The following is an 18,209-nucleotide window of genomic DNA, read 5'->3' as shown; positions in this document are numbered from 1 at the left end:
TTTTTGTTTATATTTTCCAAGCACTATTTCCTCTGAACACGATTATCTTCTCGTATGTTCCTGAACAGCCTGGTTTAGTGTTTACTCCTCCGGTCCCTACTTTGCATGAGGCAGCCAGCTGGGCAGTTCTGTGAACGCACCTCCCTCTTCCTGAGTGGCTTTTCTACTTCGGTCGCTCAGTGAGAGGGGAGCTGTGTGAGTTTAACAAGCCTCCGCTCAATCCTCAGGTCAGGACCTCCTCACTGTGTGATAGCACCGTGTCACAGTGAAGATTCACACAAAGTAAGAGGAAACGTCCAGACTTAAACTTGTGTGTGAAACTGGAACAAAAACCAGCACCGTTTCCCACGGACTAATCTCCCAAAAGAGGGCGGGGGTTGGGTTACGCACACCCTTCCTAAACAGCATCCTGAGCTTTAACTCCACTTTCAAAACAAGCACGAGCATTGAGAAGGTGAGTGAAGCCTTACCACCACCATGCCGAGCAAAAGCCAGTCTTTACGCCCCCGGTTGTGCACGCTGGACAAGGCGGACACCGGGTACGGTTTCCACCTCCACGGAGAGAAAGGTAAGACGGGGCAGTTCATCCGGTTAGTGGAGCCCGACAGCCCGGCTGAGACTTCGGGGCTTCGCGCCGGAGACAGGCTGGTATTCGTGAACGGGGACGACGTGGAGAACGAGAGCCACCAGCAGGTCGTGTCCCGGATACGAGCCACCGCGGGCCGGCTGGAGCTGGTGGTGGTGGACCCGGACACGGAGCAGCTGCTGAAGAAACACAACATGAAGTGCCTGAAGGAGTATGTCACTGATGGGGTGCCCTTACCTTTCGACGAGGAGGAAGAAGTGGAGGAAGAGGTGGTGGTGGTGGTGGTGGTGAAGGCGGAGGTTGACGGGACAGTAAACGGAGATGAGCGGCATGCCAAGGAGGGTGAAGAGGAGGAAGAGGAGCGAGAGGGGAAACCCAGGGAGTCCACGCCAGTCCCGGAGAGAAATGGAGAAATCCACATGCACGTCGAGAAAAAGCTGAGCATCAACTCTGAGAAGGTGAGTCGAAGTTTTAAAAAAAAGTTTATGCTCACTCATTACAACACGTAGCATTTCATTCCACCAGTAACTGGTGCCCTGTGAATAGTCGTTTAATTGTTTGTTTTGCTATCAGTCGACTAACTTTTTGAATGGCATACTTCCATAAAACTTAAGATACGATGAGATAAGATATCATAAAATAAGTCAAGAATAGATAAGATAAGATAAACTTGTATTGATCTCTATTAGGAATGCAGAGTCAAAACAGCTACTGCAATAATAGAGGGAAACAGGATAGGACAAGATTAGAATAGAAAAACAAAACTGTGCCAGTATACATTCAAATTAAAATGGAGGAGTATGAATACTCCTGAATATGTCAAATATATATTTGAAAGTGCAAGTGTGTACATACAGGGCATGTCGTCTGTAAACTAGGCGCAGGTTTTTAAGATGGGGTCAAGCCTTGATTGTGGAGCCTGATGGCTACATGCATATAGGTTTTTTTCACACTTTTGTGGTGTGTTAAGGTGGGATGAGTCTGTGGCTGAATGTGCTCCTCATCCTCACTATGGAGGGGGTGGGAGATGTGCTGCTCCTTCAAAAGATTTAGAGTTGAATGACTCTTGTGAAGAAACTATACTTACAAGAACTGCTCAATTTGTCGTCAAAACCGTGTGATTCTTAGTTGACCAAGAATGTCTTTAGTTGAGGACAGCCCTGGACATTAAACCCACTGAATGCATCGCTGAGGGAGTGTTTTCCAAAGAGAATAGGTGCTCTGTGTCTATAACACGGATAACATGGCAGCTGCTCCCACATGCTGCCAGGGTGTGGGCAGGCTCTGCTGGCTGGACATTCACTGTGGGTGAGAGGACAAACAACAACCTGGCCTAACTTTGGGGTCAAGAAAAACTTAACCATGACCCCCTTCTCTCAGTCTGTAACTGTTGCACAACCTGGTCTTTTCAAGTAATGTGATTGTGACGTGTTTTCTGTAGCCCACCTCCAAGAGCAATCACTTGAAAATGTCTCTCCTCTGTTATTACATCAAGCCACAAGGTTAAGCATTAAGTCAGCATCAATGACAGACAAAAAGAGGCTTTGAAAACACACGATGTTGTGCTATTCCTCTAGAAAACCCACATAACAAATATTTAACAACAAACAACAGGATTTTTTTTTTTCAATGTCCACAAAAGGACTCAGTCTAGATGGATTTGTTCAACCTTTGATCTCTGTCTGTAAACATTATGGGTTGCTTCTCATTCTGCACTGGCCACTTGTTGCTGTGTCTCCCCCTTTTTTATTTCTGTGTGTGCGCTGCTGTGAACTCTGAGGGTTCATTAAAAAGCACTCGAGCATAAGAGGGTCCCTGGAGTCTGGAACATCTGTGCCCCTTGCACTGCATCCTCCATGTTTACCCCCGAGGCTGTCTCTGTCTGTGTCCAGCTCTCCTGCTCGGAACTTTACTGTAGGTGGAAGTGAGGTGGGAGGAAGAGCAGCAGCTATCAGAAACAGAGGGTTAAAAAAAGAATGTGTGCACCCATGCGCACCTGTAGGGTTTGATGAAGGCAACATTAACAAAAATGACGTAACTGTCAAAACAAGCCCCCATTTCAGGGTAAAAAGGTTCACTATTCTGCTCCAGCTGTTGGGATGTTAGGGAGCCCAAAGAGGTTTTATTTTTATGCTCAAGTGAGGATGAGGAGTCAAGTTAGGATGCATTGAAGTAATATCTTTATCTAAATATATATATATATATATATAATATATATATATATTTGTATTTAGGTTTATTTTACCATTGTTATATAGATTGAATGGCGTGAGATGAATTTTTCGGGGAAACTTTTAATCCCTTATTTGTTTCAGCTTGAATTGAAATGCAAAGAACATAGAACGTCTGTGTGCTTGGTCTTAATATCCATATTTGATTATTTTTCTCATTCATAAGAAAGGCCTCAGTCTTGGAGAAGAAGGTACAGTCATAAGAACGTAGTCTATTTCTAAGCCCTCTCGCCTCATATGAACCGTGCTGTTTGAGAGAAAGCACAGAGAACTGAAATACCACTTTGTCATTACTTTGGCATTTTTCATAGGTGGCTACTTTGTTCACAATAACAGTTTAATAACAGCTTTCATAAGCAAACATGCATAGCCCTTTGAGTTATGGTTCTGGCATTTAAGGCCCACAGCTCTTGAGCACTGCTGGGTTATGTTGTTTGTCTCGGGAAAACATAGCGATTTTTCCCGCTTTGAGTCTCACTACTCTCCACAGATGGCCTAATGGAGCTGTGGCAGTACAAAGCATGCAACCCTGAAGTTACTTGGGGACAAAAGACACAGTAAAGAGTGTGAGCGTGTAAATTGGACTCGTGGGACGCACTTTTAGATTCTGCTGTGTCTCCATGTTACAGTTAAAGTCAACAGGGTGTGTTTTTTTGCAGTGAGTAGACTCTTTCTGGATTTCTCTCCCCAACATCCTGTCCGGCATTCCTGTGCCCGAGCCCTGTGGCCCTGCCGATGACACACACACACAGACACACACACACACACCGACACATGCACACGCACAAACACACATACATGTACAGCATGTAAGACACACACAGCGTTGGTTCAGCAGTCACACTGACGTCTGCACTCCGCCTGGCTTGCCCTCTGTCTTTGAAACAAATCAAAAGAGGGTTCGAAGAGCGACGCCTTCTCCGGAAATTGAGGAGCCTAGCTCAGGGTTACTATGGTTACGGTGTGTGTGTGTGTGTGTGTGTGTGTGTGTGTGTGTGTGTGTGTGTGTGTGTGTGTGTGTGTGTGTGTGTGTGTGTGTGTGTGTGTGTGTGTGTGTGTGTGTGTGTGTGTGTGTGTGTGTGTGTGTGTGTGTGTGTGTGTGTGTGTGTGTGTGTGTGGAGCTTATGTATGTGTGAGGATGGAGGTAGGCGAAAGTGAGACAGCGCAAGTGAGGTGCGAAAACATTTGAACAAGCAGTTATTAAGTAGAAAACATGGAGGGTGGCCCTCGGGAAGAAAAGAGGAGCCATGATTGTCGTCATCAAGGAACAAAACACACAAAACGATCCACATCAGCCGTTCCAAAGGTCATTGTTTTGTTTACCAGGCAGTTAAAATGTTACTCTGCCATTGTCGGGGGTGCGGTGAAGGAACAGCGGAAGCTCTCTCTCCCAGCTCGCATCACAAATCAATATCCATCTGCTCATCCGGAAAGAAATTGTGGAAACAAGTTTGCATTTATGGCTGTGATGACGCATGACGTCTGTCTTTAATACTTAAAAAGGGGCCCTATTATGCTCCTTTTCAGGTTCATATTTGTGCAACTACTGCAACATTACTACATGCTTTAATGATGCTTTTATTTATCTCACTCTGCCTGTGCTGCAGCACTACTTTCCACCCTCTGTCTGAAACCAGAGTCTAGTGGAACCCACAGTTACTTAGAGACTATGAAATAAAACTGAGTAACCCCCTTTGACTTTATACAATGAGACTGATACAAATATAAATAATTATTAGCTTTGTTAATAATGAATTAATAAGTAAATAAACATTTGAAGGAACTGTCTTTGCCAAGAGTTTCCAAGAGCATCGTCTTTTAAAATAGGTTGATGCTCTGGGAAACCAGACCCCTTGGTGTAAACCCCTCATAAGCTTTTACAGGCCAACGTTCCACAGTCTTTATGACCATGGATCCACAGTTTAAATGATTAATAGGATGGCAATAATACAAAAACGTATTTGAAAAACATACAAGCACAAATATATAAAGGCAAAGAGTCCTTGAATCAGTCATTTATACAACAAAAGAACATTGGTGACGATGATTCAAAAACCAAGACATGAATTATAGTAATTAGAGACCCTTTTAAGAGTGTTTGTACGATAAAAGTGTATTCATCTGGATCAAGGACACACACTGTTTAAAGCCCTAAAATGAGAAAGGAAGGCGACTCTTTGCCGCTGTCACTCTCCTCGCTCTCCTCTAATCTGAGCCTCTAATCTGCACATTCATATAAAACCTGCTACTTAAAGAGCTTGAAGCCTTACACTGCTGTCACCACACATGGCACTCATGGCTTTACATAAAAAATGCGTGTTGCTATAACTGCACGATGTTTTTTCCCTAAACAAATCATCCTGAAGCGGTTGTGTGGGAAGATTCAGTCTGTGTTTGTACAGCCTTCAGTGAACTCTGTCGAGAATGGGCTTTTTAAACTGGCTCTCATTGGCTGTGAGTGAAGTGAAACCCGACATTAACCGTGTGTTTTTACAGTTCCCCACAGTGGCAGATTTTGAGGCATATAGGGTTGCAACTTTAAATCATTTTCAGTTGAATTTATACCTCATTTGGTCTAATAAATGTCCAAAAATCGTGAGAAACTAAAAAATAAATCACATTTGAGGAGCTGTCTAAGAAGTGCTCCTGAAGAATAACAAAGAAAAATAGTTGTTGATTCATTTATTAGGCGACAACTAAGGCATTATAAATGATATCTTTGCAGCTACAGTTTCTTTACGTGACTCTTAATCATTGCACAAGGAAGGTTAACATCGCATCCATGTAACATTTCTATTTCTGTACTAAACTTTTCAGTCATTTCCAGAGTTTACCGGCCAAATTCATCTGATGTAATGCCTTCAGGAATAGCACGTTGATACAGTTTTCTGTGAATAGAATAAACGCCAGCTTACGTTAGGAGTTTGTCATGCCACACCTAGAGCAGCTATTCCATTATTCGTGTGTGTGTGTGTGTGTGTGTGTGTGTGTGTGTGTGTGTGTGTGTGTGTGTGTGTGTGTGTGTGTGTGTGTGTGTGTGTGTGTGTGTGTGTGTGTGTGTGTGTGTGTGTGTGTGTGTGTGTGTGTGTGTGTGTGTGTGTGTGTGTGTGTGTGTGTGTGTGTGTGTGTGTGTGTGTGTGTGTGTGTGTGTGTGTGTGTGTGTGTGTGTGTTTCTGGCGGCTGTCTATGAGAGTCTTGGCCTGTGCACAGACCCCAGGACGTTTGCGCTGGTTTCCTGTCATTGTTGTTAGTGGAAGATTTCCCCCCCACTAAACCTTCCCCCGCCTATCTTCTTGATCCCCACCTCAACACCCCCCCCCGGCCTGCAGGTCGTAGAAGGAAAGTAAAAACTACAGTGTGAAGGTCCGAATTTACTCAGAGCCTGCAATCAGAACAGGATACACATTAAGTGAAATGTAGCACTGGTTTAATTGCATGTCGTTCCAGCAACACTGAATCTTGACAGTAAACACGATTTCCAGCGATGTTTGTTGGTTTGCTTATCTTTGAAGCCATTGTCACAAAGCCAGGTATTGTACAGGCTGTGTTTGGGTAAAGGAGTGCGTTTCTTTGTGTTTGTGTGGTCAGATATAACTCACTGATTCATTCTGAAATGCCACTTGCGCTTGCATGACGTACGCTCCTAATTCAGCTTTGATCGTGTGTTGTGTTTGTTTTTCCTGGGTGTTTTCACGTTAATGTGTGTGCGTGAGAAAGTTTGGGAGTGACCCTTTCCTTTTGCTTATCTTTATTATTGTGGCTTGAAGAGACATGCGTAGGTTGTCGGGGGCTTCATTGTGTTTCAATTGAGATATTGGTGTAAAATGGTACTCAAAGACACTTAACATAAACACGTTGAATTCATAAAAGTTCAATGAAAAGAACACACTTAACTGATACAAAACAGAAGTCAGGGATGTGTTTTGGGAAAGATTTCCAGAGGGAGGAGGCAGCTATGGAAAGGGCTACAGGAAAGGGAGAACCCCAAAGATCGTAATAGGGCCTCTTTAATATCACCCACTCCTAATGACTGACTAAATCAAATACAGTTTCACCGAACATATTAATGATTATGTTTATCATTAGCACCCAAATGAAAACAAATATACTCAATAACTGGTTGTCATTGACCTTTAATATAAAAAATAAGCATCATAAATAGATAACATTTTAAGAGAAAATAAAACCACCGATGTTTGGGGTTCCAGTAACATCCGTCTTTAAAGCCACATGCAGAGTAATTCCTTGACCACTATGTTAGTAACCACCAGCAGACATCACACACTGTTCTCCTCTTTAGCTGTTTTTGTGTGTATGTGGGGGGGGGGGGGGCTTACACGCGACACAATACTATCACAGAGTGTCGCCCAAGATAACGGTGAGTATAACCAGTGTTTTTTAAGACAGTCATGTACCTAGAACATAGAAAAAGATAAGGACTGTCATTAGAGAACAGTGTGTACACAAGTGGATTGAGTACAAGCCTTTTTGTGAGTATTTCAGGGGCAGTATTTGGCTTTTTTATTAGCAGACAGTGTAGCGACGACGGGAAATAAAAAGAGAGGGGAAGGATGTGCAATAAAAAATGTCTGGATACAGACTATATCTGGGGACTCTGACATTTCAAGGTCAGCATCAGAAGTTCACTGATGTCCTTCTCTTAAATGTTAGGCAGTCATACGGTGGGAAAAGGCACAATATAAGGTCCTAAGCAGAGATAGGAAGCTGTTCTAACATATACAGTATAGGGCTTTTTTATTAAGGATGCAACTAACAATCGGTTCATATCTTGTCAGAAAATGGTGAAAGATGCCTTACCCTGTTTTAAAGCCGCAGTTGATGTCTTTAAATATCTTGTTTGTCAGTCAAAAATCCAAAGAAAGTCACTTTACACTGACAAAAAACAAGAAAAAGAGGACATCTTCATATTTGAGAGACTGAAAACATTATTGTCTTACATTTTTGCCTGAAAAATAAACCTTTTAGTCATTCAGAAGTATGTGGAGATGGACGTGTGTCATCCCCACCATCTCCCCCTTTCAAATCTAAGTAATTGCTAAATGTGCCCAAAATTAACCGTTTCTTATGATTGACCTATCATTGCAGCTCTACCGTTGACTAGGGGCGAAAAATTGCAATCGATAATAAGTTTTCTTTGCATATAATCAAAACTCGGTGACGTCGGTCCAAACAACAGAACCACTGTCCCTTCCTGCGAAGACCACTGTGGCCCAGGTCAGGGGTGGAACCTACACCCTGTGTGTGTGAGTGTGTGTGGGTGGGTAGTTGTCTTGCAGTGCAATCGAGTCCCATGGGATTCTGGACGGAGACTTCACAATGCCAAATTCCAGTTCCCACTCCATTCTGCTGAAGGTTCACCACCCCGGTCGGACAATGAGCCGGAGGGCCGCGCCCAGCAGGGGGACGGGGTTGGGAAATGGCTGGCTGCAGTGCTCGCCCTGAAATAGACTAACCCCCCCACCGTACACCAACTCCTTTCCTACCATAGAAGAGACAGATGCCGTACAGCCAAGACAGAGCGCATGAGTGTTGGAGTGCATTTTTTCTGTACCCTGAATGGTAGCCTGGGATCTAAGATTTCAATTGCCAACCACTACACAGTAGCTATTGAGCAAATGACAATAAAGCCATTGAGTCAAAGTAAGGAATCATTGAAGAAATCTTTACCCAAATACTTACTGACTGGCTTAATCAGCAAACACAAAATCTACCTGCTTAGCATCAGCATGTTAGCATTTAGCTCAAAGTACAGTAAGTTTACCCTTGCAACGACGCTAGCATGGCTGTTAAGGCTTTCTTTTTCCTCTCAAGAATAGTTTTAATTGAATTTAAAACAAGTGAACAAACAGTTTGATTTGTAAAGTACATTTCAAATCACTCAATGCATTTCCCATTCCCCCGAGGAGAGCTCAAAACACAAGAACAAAAACAGAAATGTTCCCACTTAAAGCAGCCTAAGTGATGCAACACAGCCAAAAGGCAGGTTCTGAATAAAGGGCATGACTAATTCTTGTGTTGTAACGCTTAATCTCTTGTCGCTGCTTACCCCTTTGCTTTAATTGTTGCCTGCCCCCCACGTGCTCCAATAACAGAGGAATACACCAAGTGGCTGTGACCGGGGAGAATCATTCAGGGTACTGTTGAGATGAAGAACACAGAAGAACTACATGAGGAATGTTTCCCTTTGGCTCATTCTTGAATACCAAGAGTGTAATATATTTGATTTCATGTCTGACTGTGTACCAAACCACTGGTGTTTATTTGCACACTTGCAACAGGGCTGATTGTACTCTCCACAACATGTTGTAACTTCTGCTTAGAGGTCATAATAAGGTTCTGCCTTTCTCAGGAATCTCAACATCAATCTTTTTTTCAGTTTTATTTTCATTTTCATGCATCAAACATCGCAGTGGTGTGTGTGATAGGCTAGCGTGTGTGTGAAACTTCTGTTGGAGGTGGTTTAGCAGATGTTGATTTCAGGTCTACCAGGGTGAAGGGTCAGGGACAGGAAGACTGGTCAGTAGAGATAAAAGTTGTTGACTGTGGAAGCACCAAACTTTCAGTCAGTGTTAGGCTGGTCTCATATAATCAGGATTTAAAAACAAAGACAGCCAGTCAACTAAAGATGAACCCGTTGAGTAAAAGCAGACCCTGCTATCTCTATTTTCTCTAAGATCTTAAAGCGATCTCAAGGCGTCTTTGGCAAACACTCCATTTGGTCCTATCTGTGCCTGCACCCCTGCTGTGAGGAGGAAAGATACTTTTCTATTTTCAGGCCTTCCCCCTAAAGAGTCTATTGTAATGGGAACCCTCGGCAGAGCTTTTCTTTGGTGTCTTTTGTACCTGCAGTTTGTCCCATCCTCAAATTGAAGGGGGGACAGTAGGGTGCTTTGTTCCCTCCTCAGCCTGCCTCGCAGCTGGTTCAAATGGTCCTGCTTGAAATCCAACACCCCCGTCCAGCCTGAGAAAGTGGTGCGCTCCGTACACTGAAAACTTGTGCCACGGTAGTTCAGACAAGAGAGTGTTTTTCATCAAACATTTATTAAGTTTGTCCTTGAGGCTGTTAATCCACCTCAAAAACTACACATGACAATCACAAGGACCGGGGAGGCCGATGATTTGTCATGTCACTGATTAACCACAGTGCCAGGCAGCGTGTCACTAAAGCAGTCATTCTTTACGCTGATCAAAGAGGCCAAAGTCACGGGGGAGCTGCTCTCTTTTATTGGTGCGACATGGGGGTTGAAGTAGGCAGCAGAAGGAGAGAAAGAGCGATACATAAAGAGAGGCTGCTGTAGACATTTCTGCATGCAGAGCAGCTGAGTGTGACAGGGTTCTGTCGATCATTTGCAGGACTCGTGAATTTATTGGACATTGGATAAACAACTGTGAAGTGTTTATGTAATCAGGCAAATTAAAGCATGTGACCTGTGAAACATTAAAGAGTTGTATGTCGTGCCTCTACTGTGACATGTTTACAAGCTTTAATGTTCAAACTGGTCTTTTTTTTTTTATCACACTGCCTGTGCTGCTGGCCTCTCTGAAACCAGAGTCCAGTCTGCTCTGATTGGTTAGCTGGCTGGTTGTGTTGTGATTGGTCAACTGAGATGTCCTGCCCCTTAAGATATCACGTACAATGTGTTGGAGCGCTAGCCAAAAGAAGCACGATTAGTACATTTTCATGTCATTATTTCACAGACGTAAACAAAGGAGTCCATTGGAGGCTTTTCAGGGAGTGTGTGGGAGAGAAACTCTGGGAACTTTGGGATTTTAGCCTTTGCAGACCATTTACATGCACAAAAAACTATATAACGCACTACAGGAAAGGGAAGACCAAAATAAGGGCCCCTTTGAATATGAAGGTTGAGTCAGAGACCTAGAGCTGTGCAACTGGAATACACTCCTAGACGTCCTACATGTTTTCTCCTTTATTAAAGCCTGTGGTTACACATCAGCCTGCTGGCTAAGCACGAGGAAAATATGAAGTAACTGGCAGTTGGAGTGACAGAGCTCACACACACACACACACACACACACACACACACACACACACACACACACACACACACACACACACACACACACACACACACACACACTGCTTCACACATCGACTGCTTCTCTCCATGCCTGAGCCGCTCGCAGCCACAGCCTCCTCCGTCAAACGGTATCAGCAGGAGAGAGAGGCTGACAGATGCACATCTCTCTGGGCTGAGTCACAGGCTGATTAACATGATGGATGGATATTATGGAGGTCGTTGTCTGCTTGTTATTGCTCCCTGAGAGTGTTTACAAGATGCAAATCAATCAATCTGGCTTGTCAGACACTCACCTGTGGGCACTTTGGAGGTAGAAACAATGACTCCTGTGCTCTTTTTGTGCCGCAATGTTATACTTTATTAACACACCAGTGGCATGTCTCTCTGTGGGTTAGTCTGTCGATTGAACTGAGTTATCTCAATACCTACTGGATGTATTGCTATGATATTTGGGATGAATATGAATGACCACAGAGGAGGAATCTGGTAGAATTTGGTGATCTACTTGTCTTTGAATCTTAACTAGGCTTGCCACGATATGTCGGTATTGTGGATTACTGTGATATTAAACATAGTTAAATATCGATATCATGATTTCTATTCAGGGCACTTAAACTCATTTCTGTGTCTTTCCATTATCGCTTTGTTTCCCTCCTCCATAGCCCCACACAGAAATGAGTGTAATTCATTAATCCAAATAGAGACAAAGCGCACAGTATAACAGTAAAGGTTGCCATTGTCCATAGATGTTGTATATTGTATCAGCCCTAGTCATCATGAGGTTCACATTTCTTTAATTTAAAGGGAATATATTAGCATTAGTTTGACTGAAGCATTGACATTCCTAAGTCTGACATCTCTCTTGTTGGGTAACAAAAAAATCATTTTCAAAGATTTAATTTCCTCTCTTTTCTTTGAAACTCAAGAGAGCAATAACAGCTCCCCATACCTCTACAGAACTGCTTCCGAGGCCTGTAAGATGAACCTCTATCTCTTATCTATTGATAACCACAGCTTCCTGAGGAACACCAGAAACAAAGTCTCAAAGAAGATTATATCGACATCTGGGAAGGGAACCTGAAGACTGTCAACAACACCAGATAAACTGTGTGCTGGCACAGAGGATGCAGAGATATTTGTGTGACAAGCGTTAAGAGCGTTTTGAGAATATTAACACGGTCCCTGGCATTGATTTGCAGTGATTAGTATTCAAAGCCATCACTTATTTGTTGTTGCTACATCCTTCTGAAGTCTTTGCAGTAGGGAAAGGAACTGAACTCGTATACTAAATGGCTGAAGGAGGTTGTATCTAAAATACATTTGAGCCTAACAGCTGCGGACATGGAGGCATTATCTAAATTTGACGCACTACTACTTTCTATTTGACTAAATAGTTCCAGCACATCGCCCTGTAAGCCAACACTAAACATCAATGAGGAAATACGAGTATACATTTGTATTTTTCACTCAATTTGTGAGTTATAATCATAAACTGTAGCCTGTAGGAAGTAGGTTTGGGAATTTATTGGACAGCATGACTTTTAGTACCACCACATCAGAAACAAATGGGGAACAAAGGTTTTGTATAGCTCTTGTGGTAGTCACATCCCCAAGCATACATTGCTTTATCTTCATTTTACTCTAAATGGGAACATAATTTACTAAATGTACCTCATGCTTTAATGAAGAAGGCTCAATTCCAACCATAAATTCATCAGGACATTTTTTACTGAGATAATTAATCATGTGAGAAGAAGGGCTGCTGGCTAATAAAGAAAATGCAGGTTTAGAGTTTAGTATTCCCCTATGGGCTTTACCTTTTAAGGCTTTATAAGCGGATTACACTTTGATAGATGAGAAGATCCGTACCACTCTAGTCTCTCTGAATTAAACATTAAGCCAGTTAGCTTAGCACGAAGACTGGATACAAATAATCCGAGTCAGATTTGCCAATTCAAAGAGGCTTGTTGTTGCCTGGCTTCTGTATTAGATGTTAAATACAGTTATTTCATTTTCTGCTCTCCAAAGAAACAGTGTTTTGTTTTTACAGACACATCCATCCTCTACATGCAAACTAATGAAAGCTGTCTTTCCCATGACGTTGTTTGTGTGTGCATGAGCATTTTTGTGCAAATGTTTGACTGGTTTTGTATTTGAATTTCTCTTTCATGTCAGGAAGTTGAGCTTGAAAAGAGGGAAGCATATTGAGGGAAGATGTGTCAACACTTCCTGTTCAACACTTCCCTCCTCAAAGGAAAGTTTGTGTCACTGAAAGTGGGTCCAATCTAGAAATCGTTGTTTTTTTAGGTCAAACAGGAACTTTCACACAACAGAGACTGTGTGACTTGGATCTTATAACAGTCAGAAACCATGAAAATGGTGATGATTTGTGTTATTTTAGCAAACAAAACAAGATTTACACATATTTGCATAATGGTCATGAAAATCTTTTGAAGAAATTACAATTGGTTGATCATTTCCACAACTGAGCTGAATCTCAGGAAGCAGCAGTGTTTTCTTTCCACATATCAAGTACATGCAGATGCTTTAGGGTCTGGGAATTTCTCTAAACAAAACAATAGAGTCTGAGAGGAAGTATACAAATGTTCCCGAATGAAGCTGACCTCAGGCAAAAGCTAAGCCGGTCTGAACCAAATATTTGGTTGTTCTTGCTGCGTAATTTACGGGACACAGATTTGTGAATCAATCCATGACAGATAACCGTTCAGTATGAGTGTGTGTCAGTTTGTAATCTACAGAACATCCCATGAATGTACTGTGTTTGTATCTTTGATGTGCCCAACATATTTGCAACTGTTACAGAATAACTTACATTGTATTTGTTGTTAACACACAAAACCACACATACATTTGACCGGGCCTTGGTTCGCCGTCCTGGCTTGTGTGTGTTCAGCAGATTCCACAGATTTCTCGTGGAGATTCTTCAGCCTTTCACTTTTCTCCAACACAAACCCTCCTCTGTTGTCCCGACCAGAGCCTCTCTCTCTCACAGGGACACGTAACGCCAGCCAGGGACCCGATGAGTGTCACTGAGTTAATGCCAAGGCTGCAGTGTGTGTTGATGCCACATGAACTGAGTAATTATAAATCATGGAGAGAGCTTTACTGCCACGGGGAGTGAGAGCTTCTTGCAAACTTTTTTGTCTTAGTGCTTTGTTAAAAGACAGAAATCTCTGTTTGGTAATTCAAGGCTTTCAGAGGAGGAGAAACATTGAGTTTGATTAAACGTTGAAGGGGCCCTATGTGGTTTAACTGTGATCTGTTGTACAGGTTTTTGTGCCTGTAAATGTACAGAAAAGCCTGAAATCACAAAGTTCCTTCCAGAGGGATTTTTTCCGTTAAACTCCTTTTTTTTCACTTTGTGACAAAGGGACATCACTACTTAACATTAGGGCTTCCTTTGTACGTCCAAATTATTATACGTGATAGGCTCTGGTTTCAGACAGAGGGTGAAAAGAGGTGCTGCAGAACAGGCAGCATGAGAAAAGGGAAGGAATGTGGTTTCACTCTGAGTTTGGGTGTAGCACACAGAAACTGAAGGACGTGCAATCAAAGACGATCCTTTTTGTGTAATCAGTTACCATTATGATGGAACTCTTATTGCAGGGCTCTTATCAGGAGCACATCTGATGAGTGATCAGCACACTCCAGCTGCTCAGCATGATGATGAGGAGAAAAAGACAGCTGTGACATTTAATGTTTTTATATCTATTTATATATATGAGGTGTGTGTGACACTGTGTCATGATTTTGTTTGAGATATTAACTCAATACTCGATATGGATAACAACCTGTGGAGAAGTGACAGGAGCTAAAAGGAATGCATTTAGCTTTCGTGCTAAGAGTTAGATGGAAAGATTGTCAACAGCTTGATCTCACCAAGTTGCGTTTGAATTACGTAGCAATTGTCTTAGTCATTTTGCATGTTTTTGCCTCTTACGTGTCAATTCTCTGAAAGTCAGGTGTAGTTTAAAGGGCAAGAGAAACCTGAGTCCTGAACTTAATTGACAAAACAAACGTTCTTTTTTCTGATCTTAACCTACAGAGTCGCTTTGGTGCCAAGACAAAACTATTTCCAATGCACAACGTTTACTGTGTGTGGAAAACTACTACCTTTTGGATTGTATGTGATGGGTTGGGAATGAGAAGGCCTGAAAATGTGATGAACACAGGCCGTTAAACGAACGTGAAGTGCTCTTCACACTAGCATGTTTTGTTCTGTGCGCAATGAGATCACATAGTTATCCTAATTAAAGAATTGTTGTTCTGTTAGCAGTAAACAGTTGAGTCCAAACCTGTAAGCATAGGGGGTCTCTTTTTTATCATGAATTGTTTTCATCAAACAAAGGTATCATGACAGCTGTGGTGAAAACAAACTCCTAAAGCTCAGTTTATTTTATAACCTCACATGATTTCTAGGAATTACAGTACACAGTCCACCTGCTTTTATTTCAAAACACCATAAAGTGCGTTTTTATAGGGGTTTTTCCAAGAAAGAAAAGGAGAGAAGTTAAATATTGCTGCAGGACGGAGGGTTGTAAGCTTGGATCTATTGTCTTACATAACACAGTGAAGTGACAATCACTCACTGCCGGTGACAGGTTTGTGCGAGAAAAAGCGTTGATTCAGTTATTATTACGTCCACACTTCATTTGTGTCCTCTGATGTTCTGAAGCAGCTTTAATCAATCAGCTTCCTGCCCATTCTGTCTGTACAAAGTGAGTCAGACTTTATTTATAGAGGTTTCTTATTGTCTTCCAGTGTTTTAGTTGACAGAGGGCGGGACGCACAGAGCTGCTCTCATGTGAAGAGAGTGTCGGGTCAGATTTTGTCACTCTGACAAAAATGATCCTGACCACTGCTGCGTCTCCTCAGCTCTGTAGCTCCTGTAGTTCAGACATATTCTGACCTCTTTGATGACTAAGCCATTGAGGCGCCCTAGTTTATGTTTTTTCATTCCAATTTTTTTTGTTTGAGTCACACACTGTAACCTGTAGGGAAGTATAATGTGACGTCATCCACAGCAAGTCATTCTTATTTATAATCTTTTGTGTCTTTTGGTTCAACCAAACCTAAGCTCGACGGTGAACAGAGGTACGGTATAGACATTGTGAAAGTAGGAAATGTTTTACTGATACAAATCATTAAAAAAGAGCCATCAATTAAAGGCTAATTTTCTCATAGACTTTTTATACAAATGACAACCAGAAGACTGCCCGCTATCAGATAGGATGTCGGTTTAAGGTACTTCTAGGTGTCTGATTTTATCTTGACCAGTGCTGCTTTCCTTATCTGTAACTCCCACATTACGTCATATTTTGACCTCTTTGTTGACAACTCCATTTAGGCTGCTTTATTTCTAAATATAGAACTGCTTCTTATGTGATGTCATTCACAGCTTGTCATTTTTTTAAATAAAAGAATGAATGTTCAACTTCTTTTGTGTCTATTAGGACAACCACACCTGGGTAATAATACCAAAGCATACCCTGCTTTATGGTCTATTTTGCTGTAATAAGGAAGACTTGAAACTAGCACATGAGGCCATGAATTTGTCAGAAACATTTTTACTGAGATAATTAATCAAGTGAGAAATAGGGCAATTTTCTCATAGACTTCTATACAATCTGACCTGAGTTTAAGGTAGCTCCATATTGGTCTTCCTTGTGTTTCAGATCATGTTTGGTCACTCTGACAAAGATTATCTTGACTAGTGATGCCTCCCTGATTTATTTGTAGCTCCTTTATTCTGTTGTATTTTGACCTCGATGATGACAAAGCCAACAAGGCGTCCTATTTCTAAATAAAGAACGTGCTTCTTCCACTCAGCGGAAGGGAGGCTCTGGGGTTGAGCTTTAGTTTTTCCTGGATGACAATACAGCTCTAACTCTTCCTGCCATCCCAGATTGGGACGGGGAGAGGGGAGGCGGTGAGAGGTCAGCGCCCGACGTCTATTGTCCTCCTTGGAGCCGGGAGCGATCAGGGCTTCGGACCACACCGGAACCGATCCCTTCCTCAAGGCCCCCCTCTCCAAATGTTCCCTAAACTTTCCCAGCAGACCTCCAATCACATGCCTCCAGGACCCTCTTCCTTCCTAGCGAGCAGTTTAGAGTCACGTGGAGGCAAATACTGTAGCAGCACACATTATTGTTAAAAACACTGCACAACACATCAGCATGCAGCAGCCACCTGTATGTTCAACCTCGGCTTTATATTCATGGTTAACGATTCCCTGGAGCTCTCCGTAATCTTTGTGCCTCTTGTTTTGCCCGAGCCCATGGTGGAGGTATTTTTAAACGCTAATGTTCAGCTCTAATGATGTATGTCACATACTCGTATTAATCTAATTTGTTTCCTCTGCTTCCAGGAGGTGTTGAGTCCTGAACTGCGGCCACGTCTCTGTGTGATCCAGCGAGGGGCGAATGGATATGGCTTCAACTTGCACAGCGAACGGGGGCGGCCGGGCCAGTACATCCGAGCTGTGGACGAAGACTCTCCAGCAGAGAGGGCGGGCCTGCTGCCTCAAGACAGGATAGTACAGGTAAGTTATGAGGACATAGACACTCACTCTGTATAACAGGACTAAACTGAATGTGGTGGGATGGTTTTCTAGTTTATATTCTCTTAGAACGGTCTGCTAATTCTTGGCAGTAGTCAAGTACTGTATAGGACAATTTTGCGGTACTTGCACTTAATTTAAATAATTTCTGCTACCTTTTGCCTCTTCTCCAGTACATTTCAGAGAAAATATTCAACTTTTATTTCTCTACATTTATTTGATCATTTCAGTCACACACATTAGTTAACAAAATATAATGAACACATAATTACTGTGTATTATAATATGGTTTAGATAAATATTTATTGATCCCTGGGTGAAATTCAAAAGCTACTTGGCAGTATATAAAGTAAAACAACGATTTAAAATAATCTCTTCATTTACGTGCCGCAGTATAAGGTTAGACAATAATCTAATATACATTATTCTGAAATTGGCTGCATTGCAAAGTACATGGTGAGGTAAAAGATCTGAATACTTTGTGTAAGACGCATTAATGTAAGTCACTAGTAGTTCTAAGGAATTGTACTATTTAACTTAGCAGCTACAGAGCAATCCTTATGAGGAGAGAAGAAACTGATTATCCAAAAACACCCTTCCTTGTTTCGTCCGCCATACTTCCGCTCTGAGCAGCCTGAGGTGATATTTTTACTTGGATAAAAATAGATGATCAAGCTTCACCTTCACTCTAATGTATGAGATAGGAAATCTTTTTGGGAAAATGAAATACATATGTATACTTTTTTTTCAGT

General features: G+C 42.1%; 1 protein-coding gene across 1 annotated transcript in view; it reads left to right on the top strand.

Annotated features, from left to right (window-relative positions):
- The first annotated feature begins 140 nt into the window (after nucleotides 1-140).
- The window catches only part of LOC134877925 (Na(+)/H(+) exchange regulatory cofactor NHE-RF1-like), a 27,174-nt gene continuing 9,105 nt past the window's right edge, over nucleotides 141-18,209 (top strand). The window contains exons 1-2 of the mRNA XM_063903613.1: nucleotides 141-1,044; nucleotides 17,266-17,439. Of these exons, the coding sequence (XP_063759683.1) occupies nucleotides 478-1,044; nucleotides 17,266-17,439 (741 nt within the window). The 5' untranslated portion in view covers nucleotides 141-477. The remainder of the gene's footprint in view (nucleotides 1,045-17,265; nucleotides 17,440-18,209) is intronic.

This window comes from Eleginops maclovinus, chromosome 16 (assembly GCF_036324505.1).
Source record: "Eleginops maclovinus isolate JMC-PN-2008 ecotype Puerto Natales chromosome 16, JC_Emac_rtc_rv5, whole genome shotgun sequence".
Taxonomy (NCBI): domain Eukaryota; kingdom Metazoa; phylum Chordata; class Actinopteri; order Perciformes; family Eleginopidae; genus Eleginops; species Eleginops maclovinus.
Note: the sequence above shows the minus strand (reverse complement) of the source record. Positions and strands in the feature narration are given on the sequence as shown.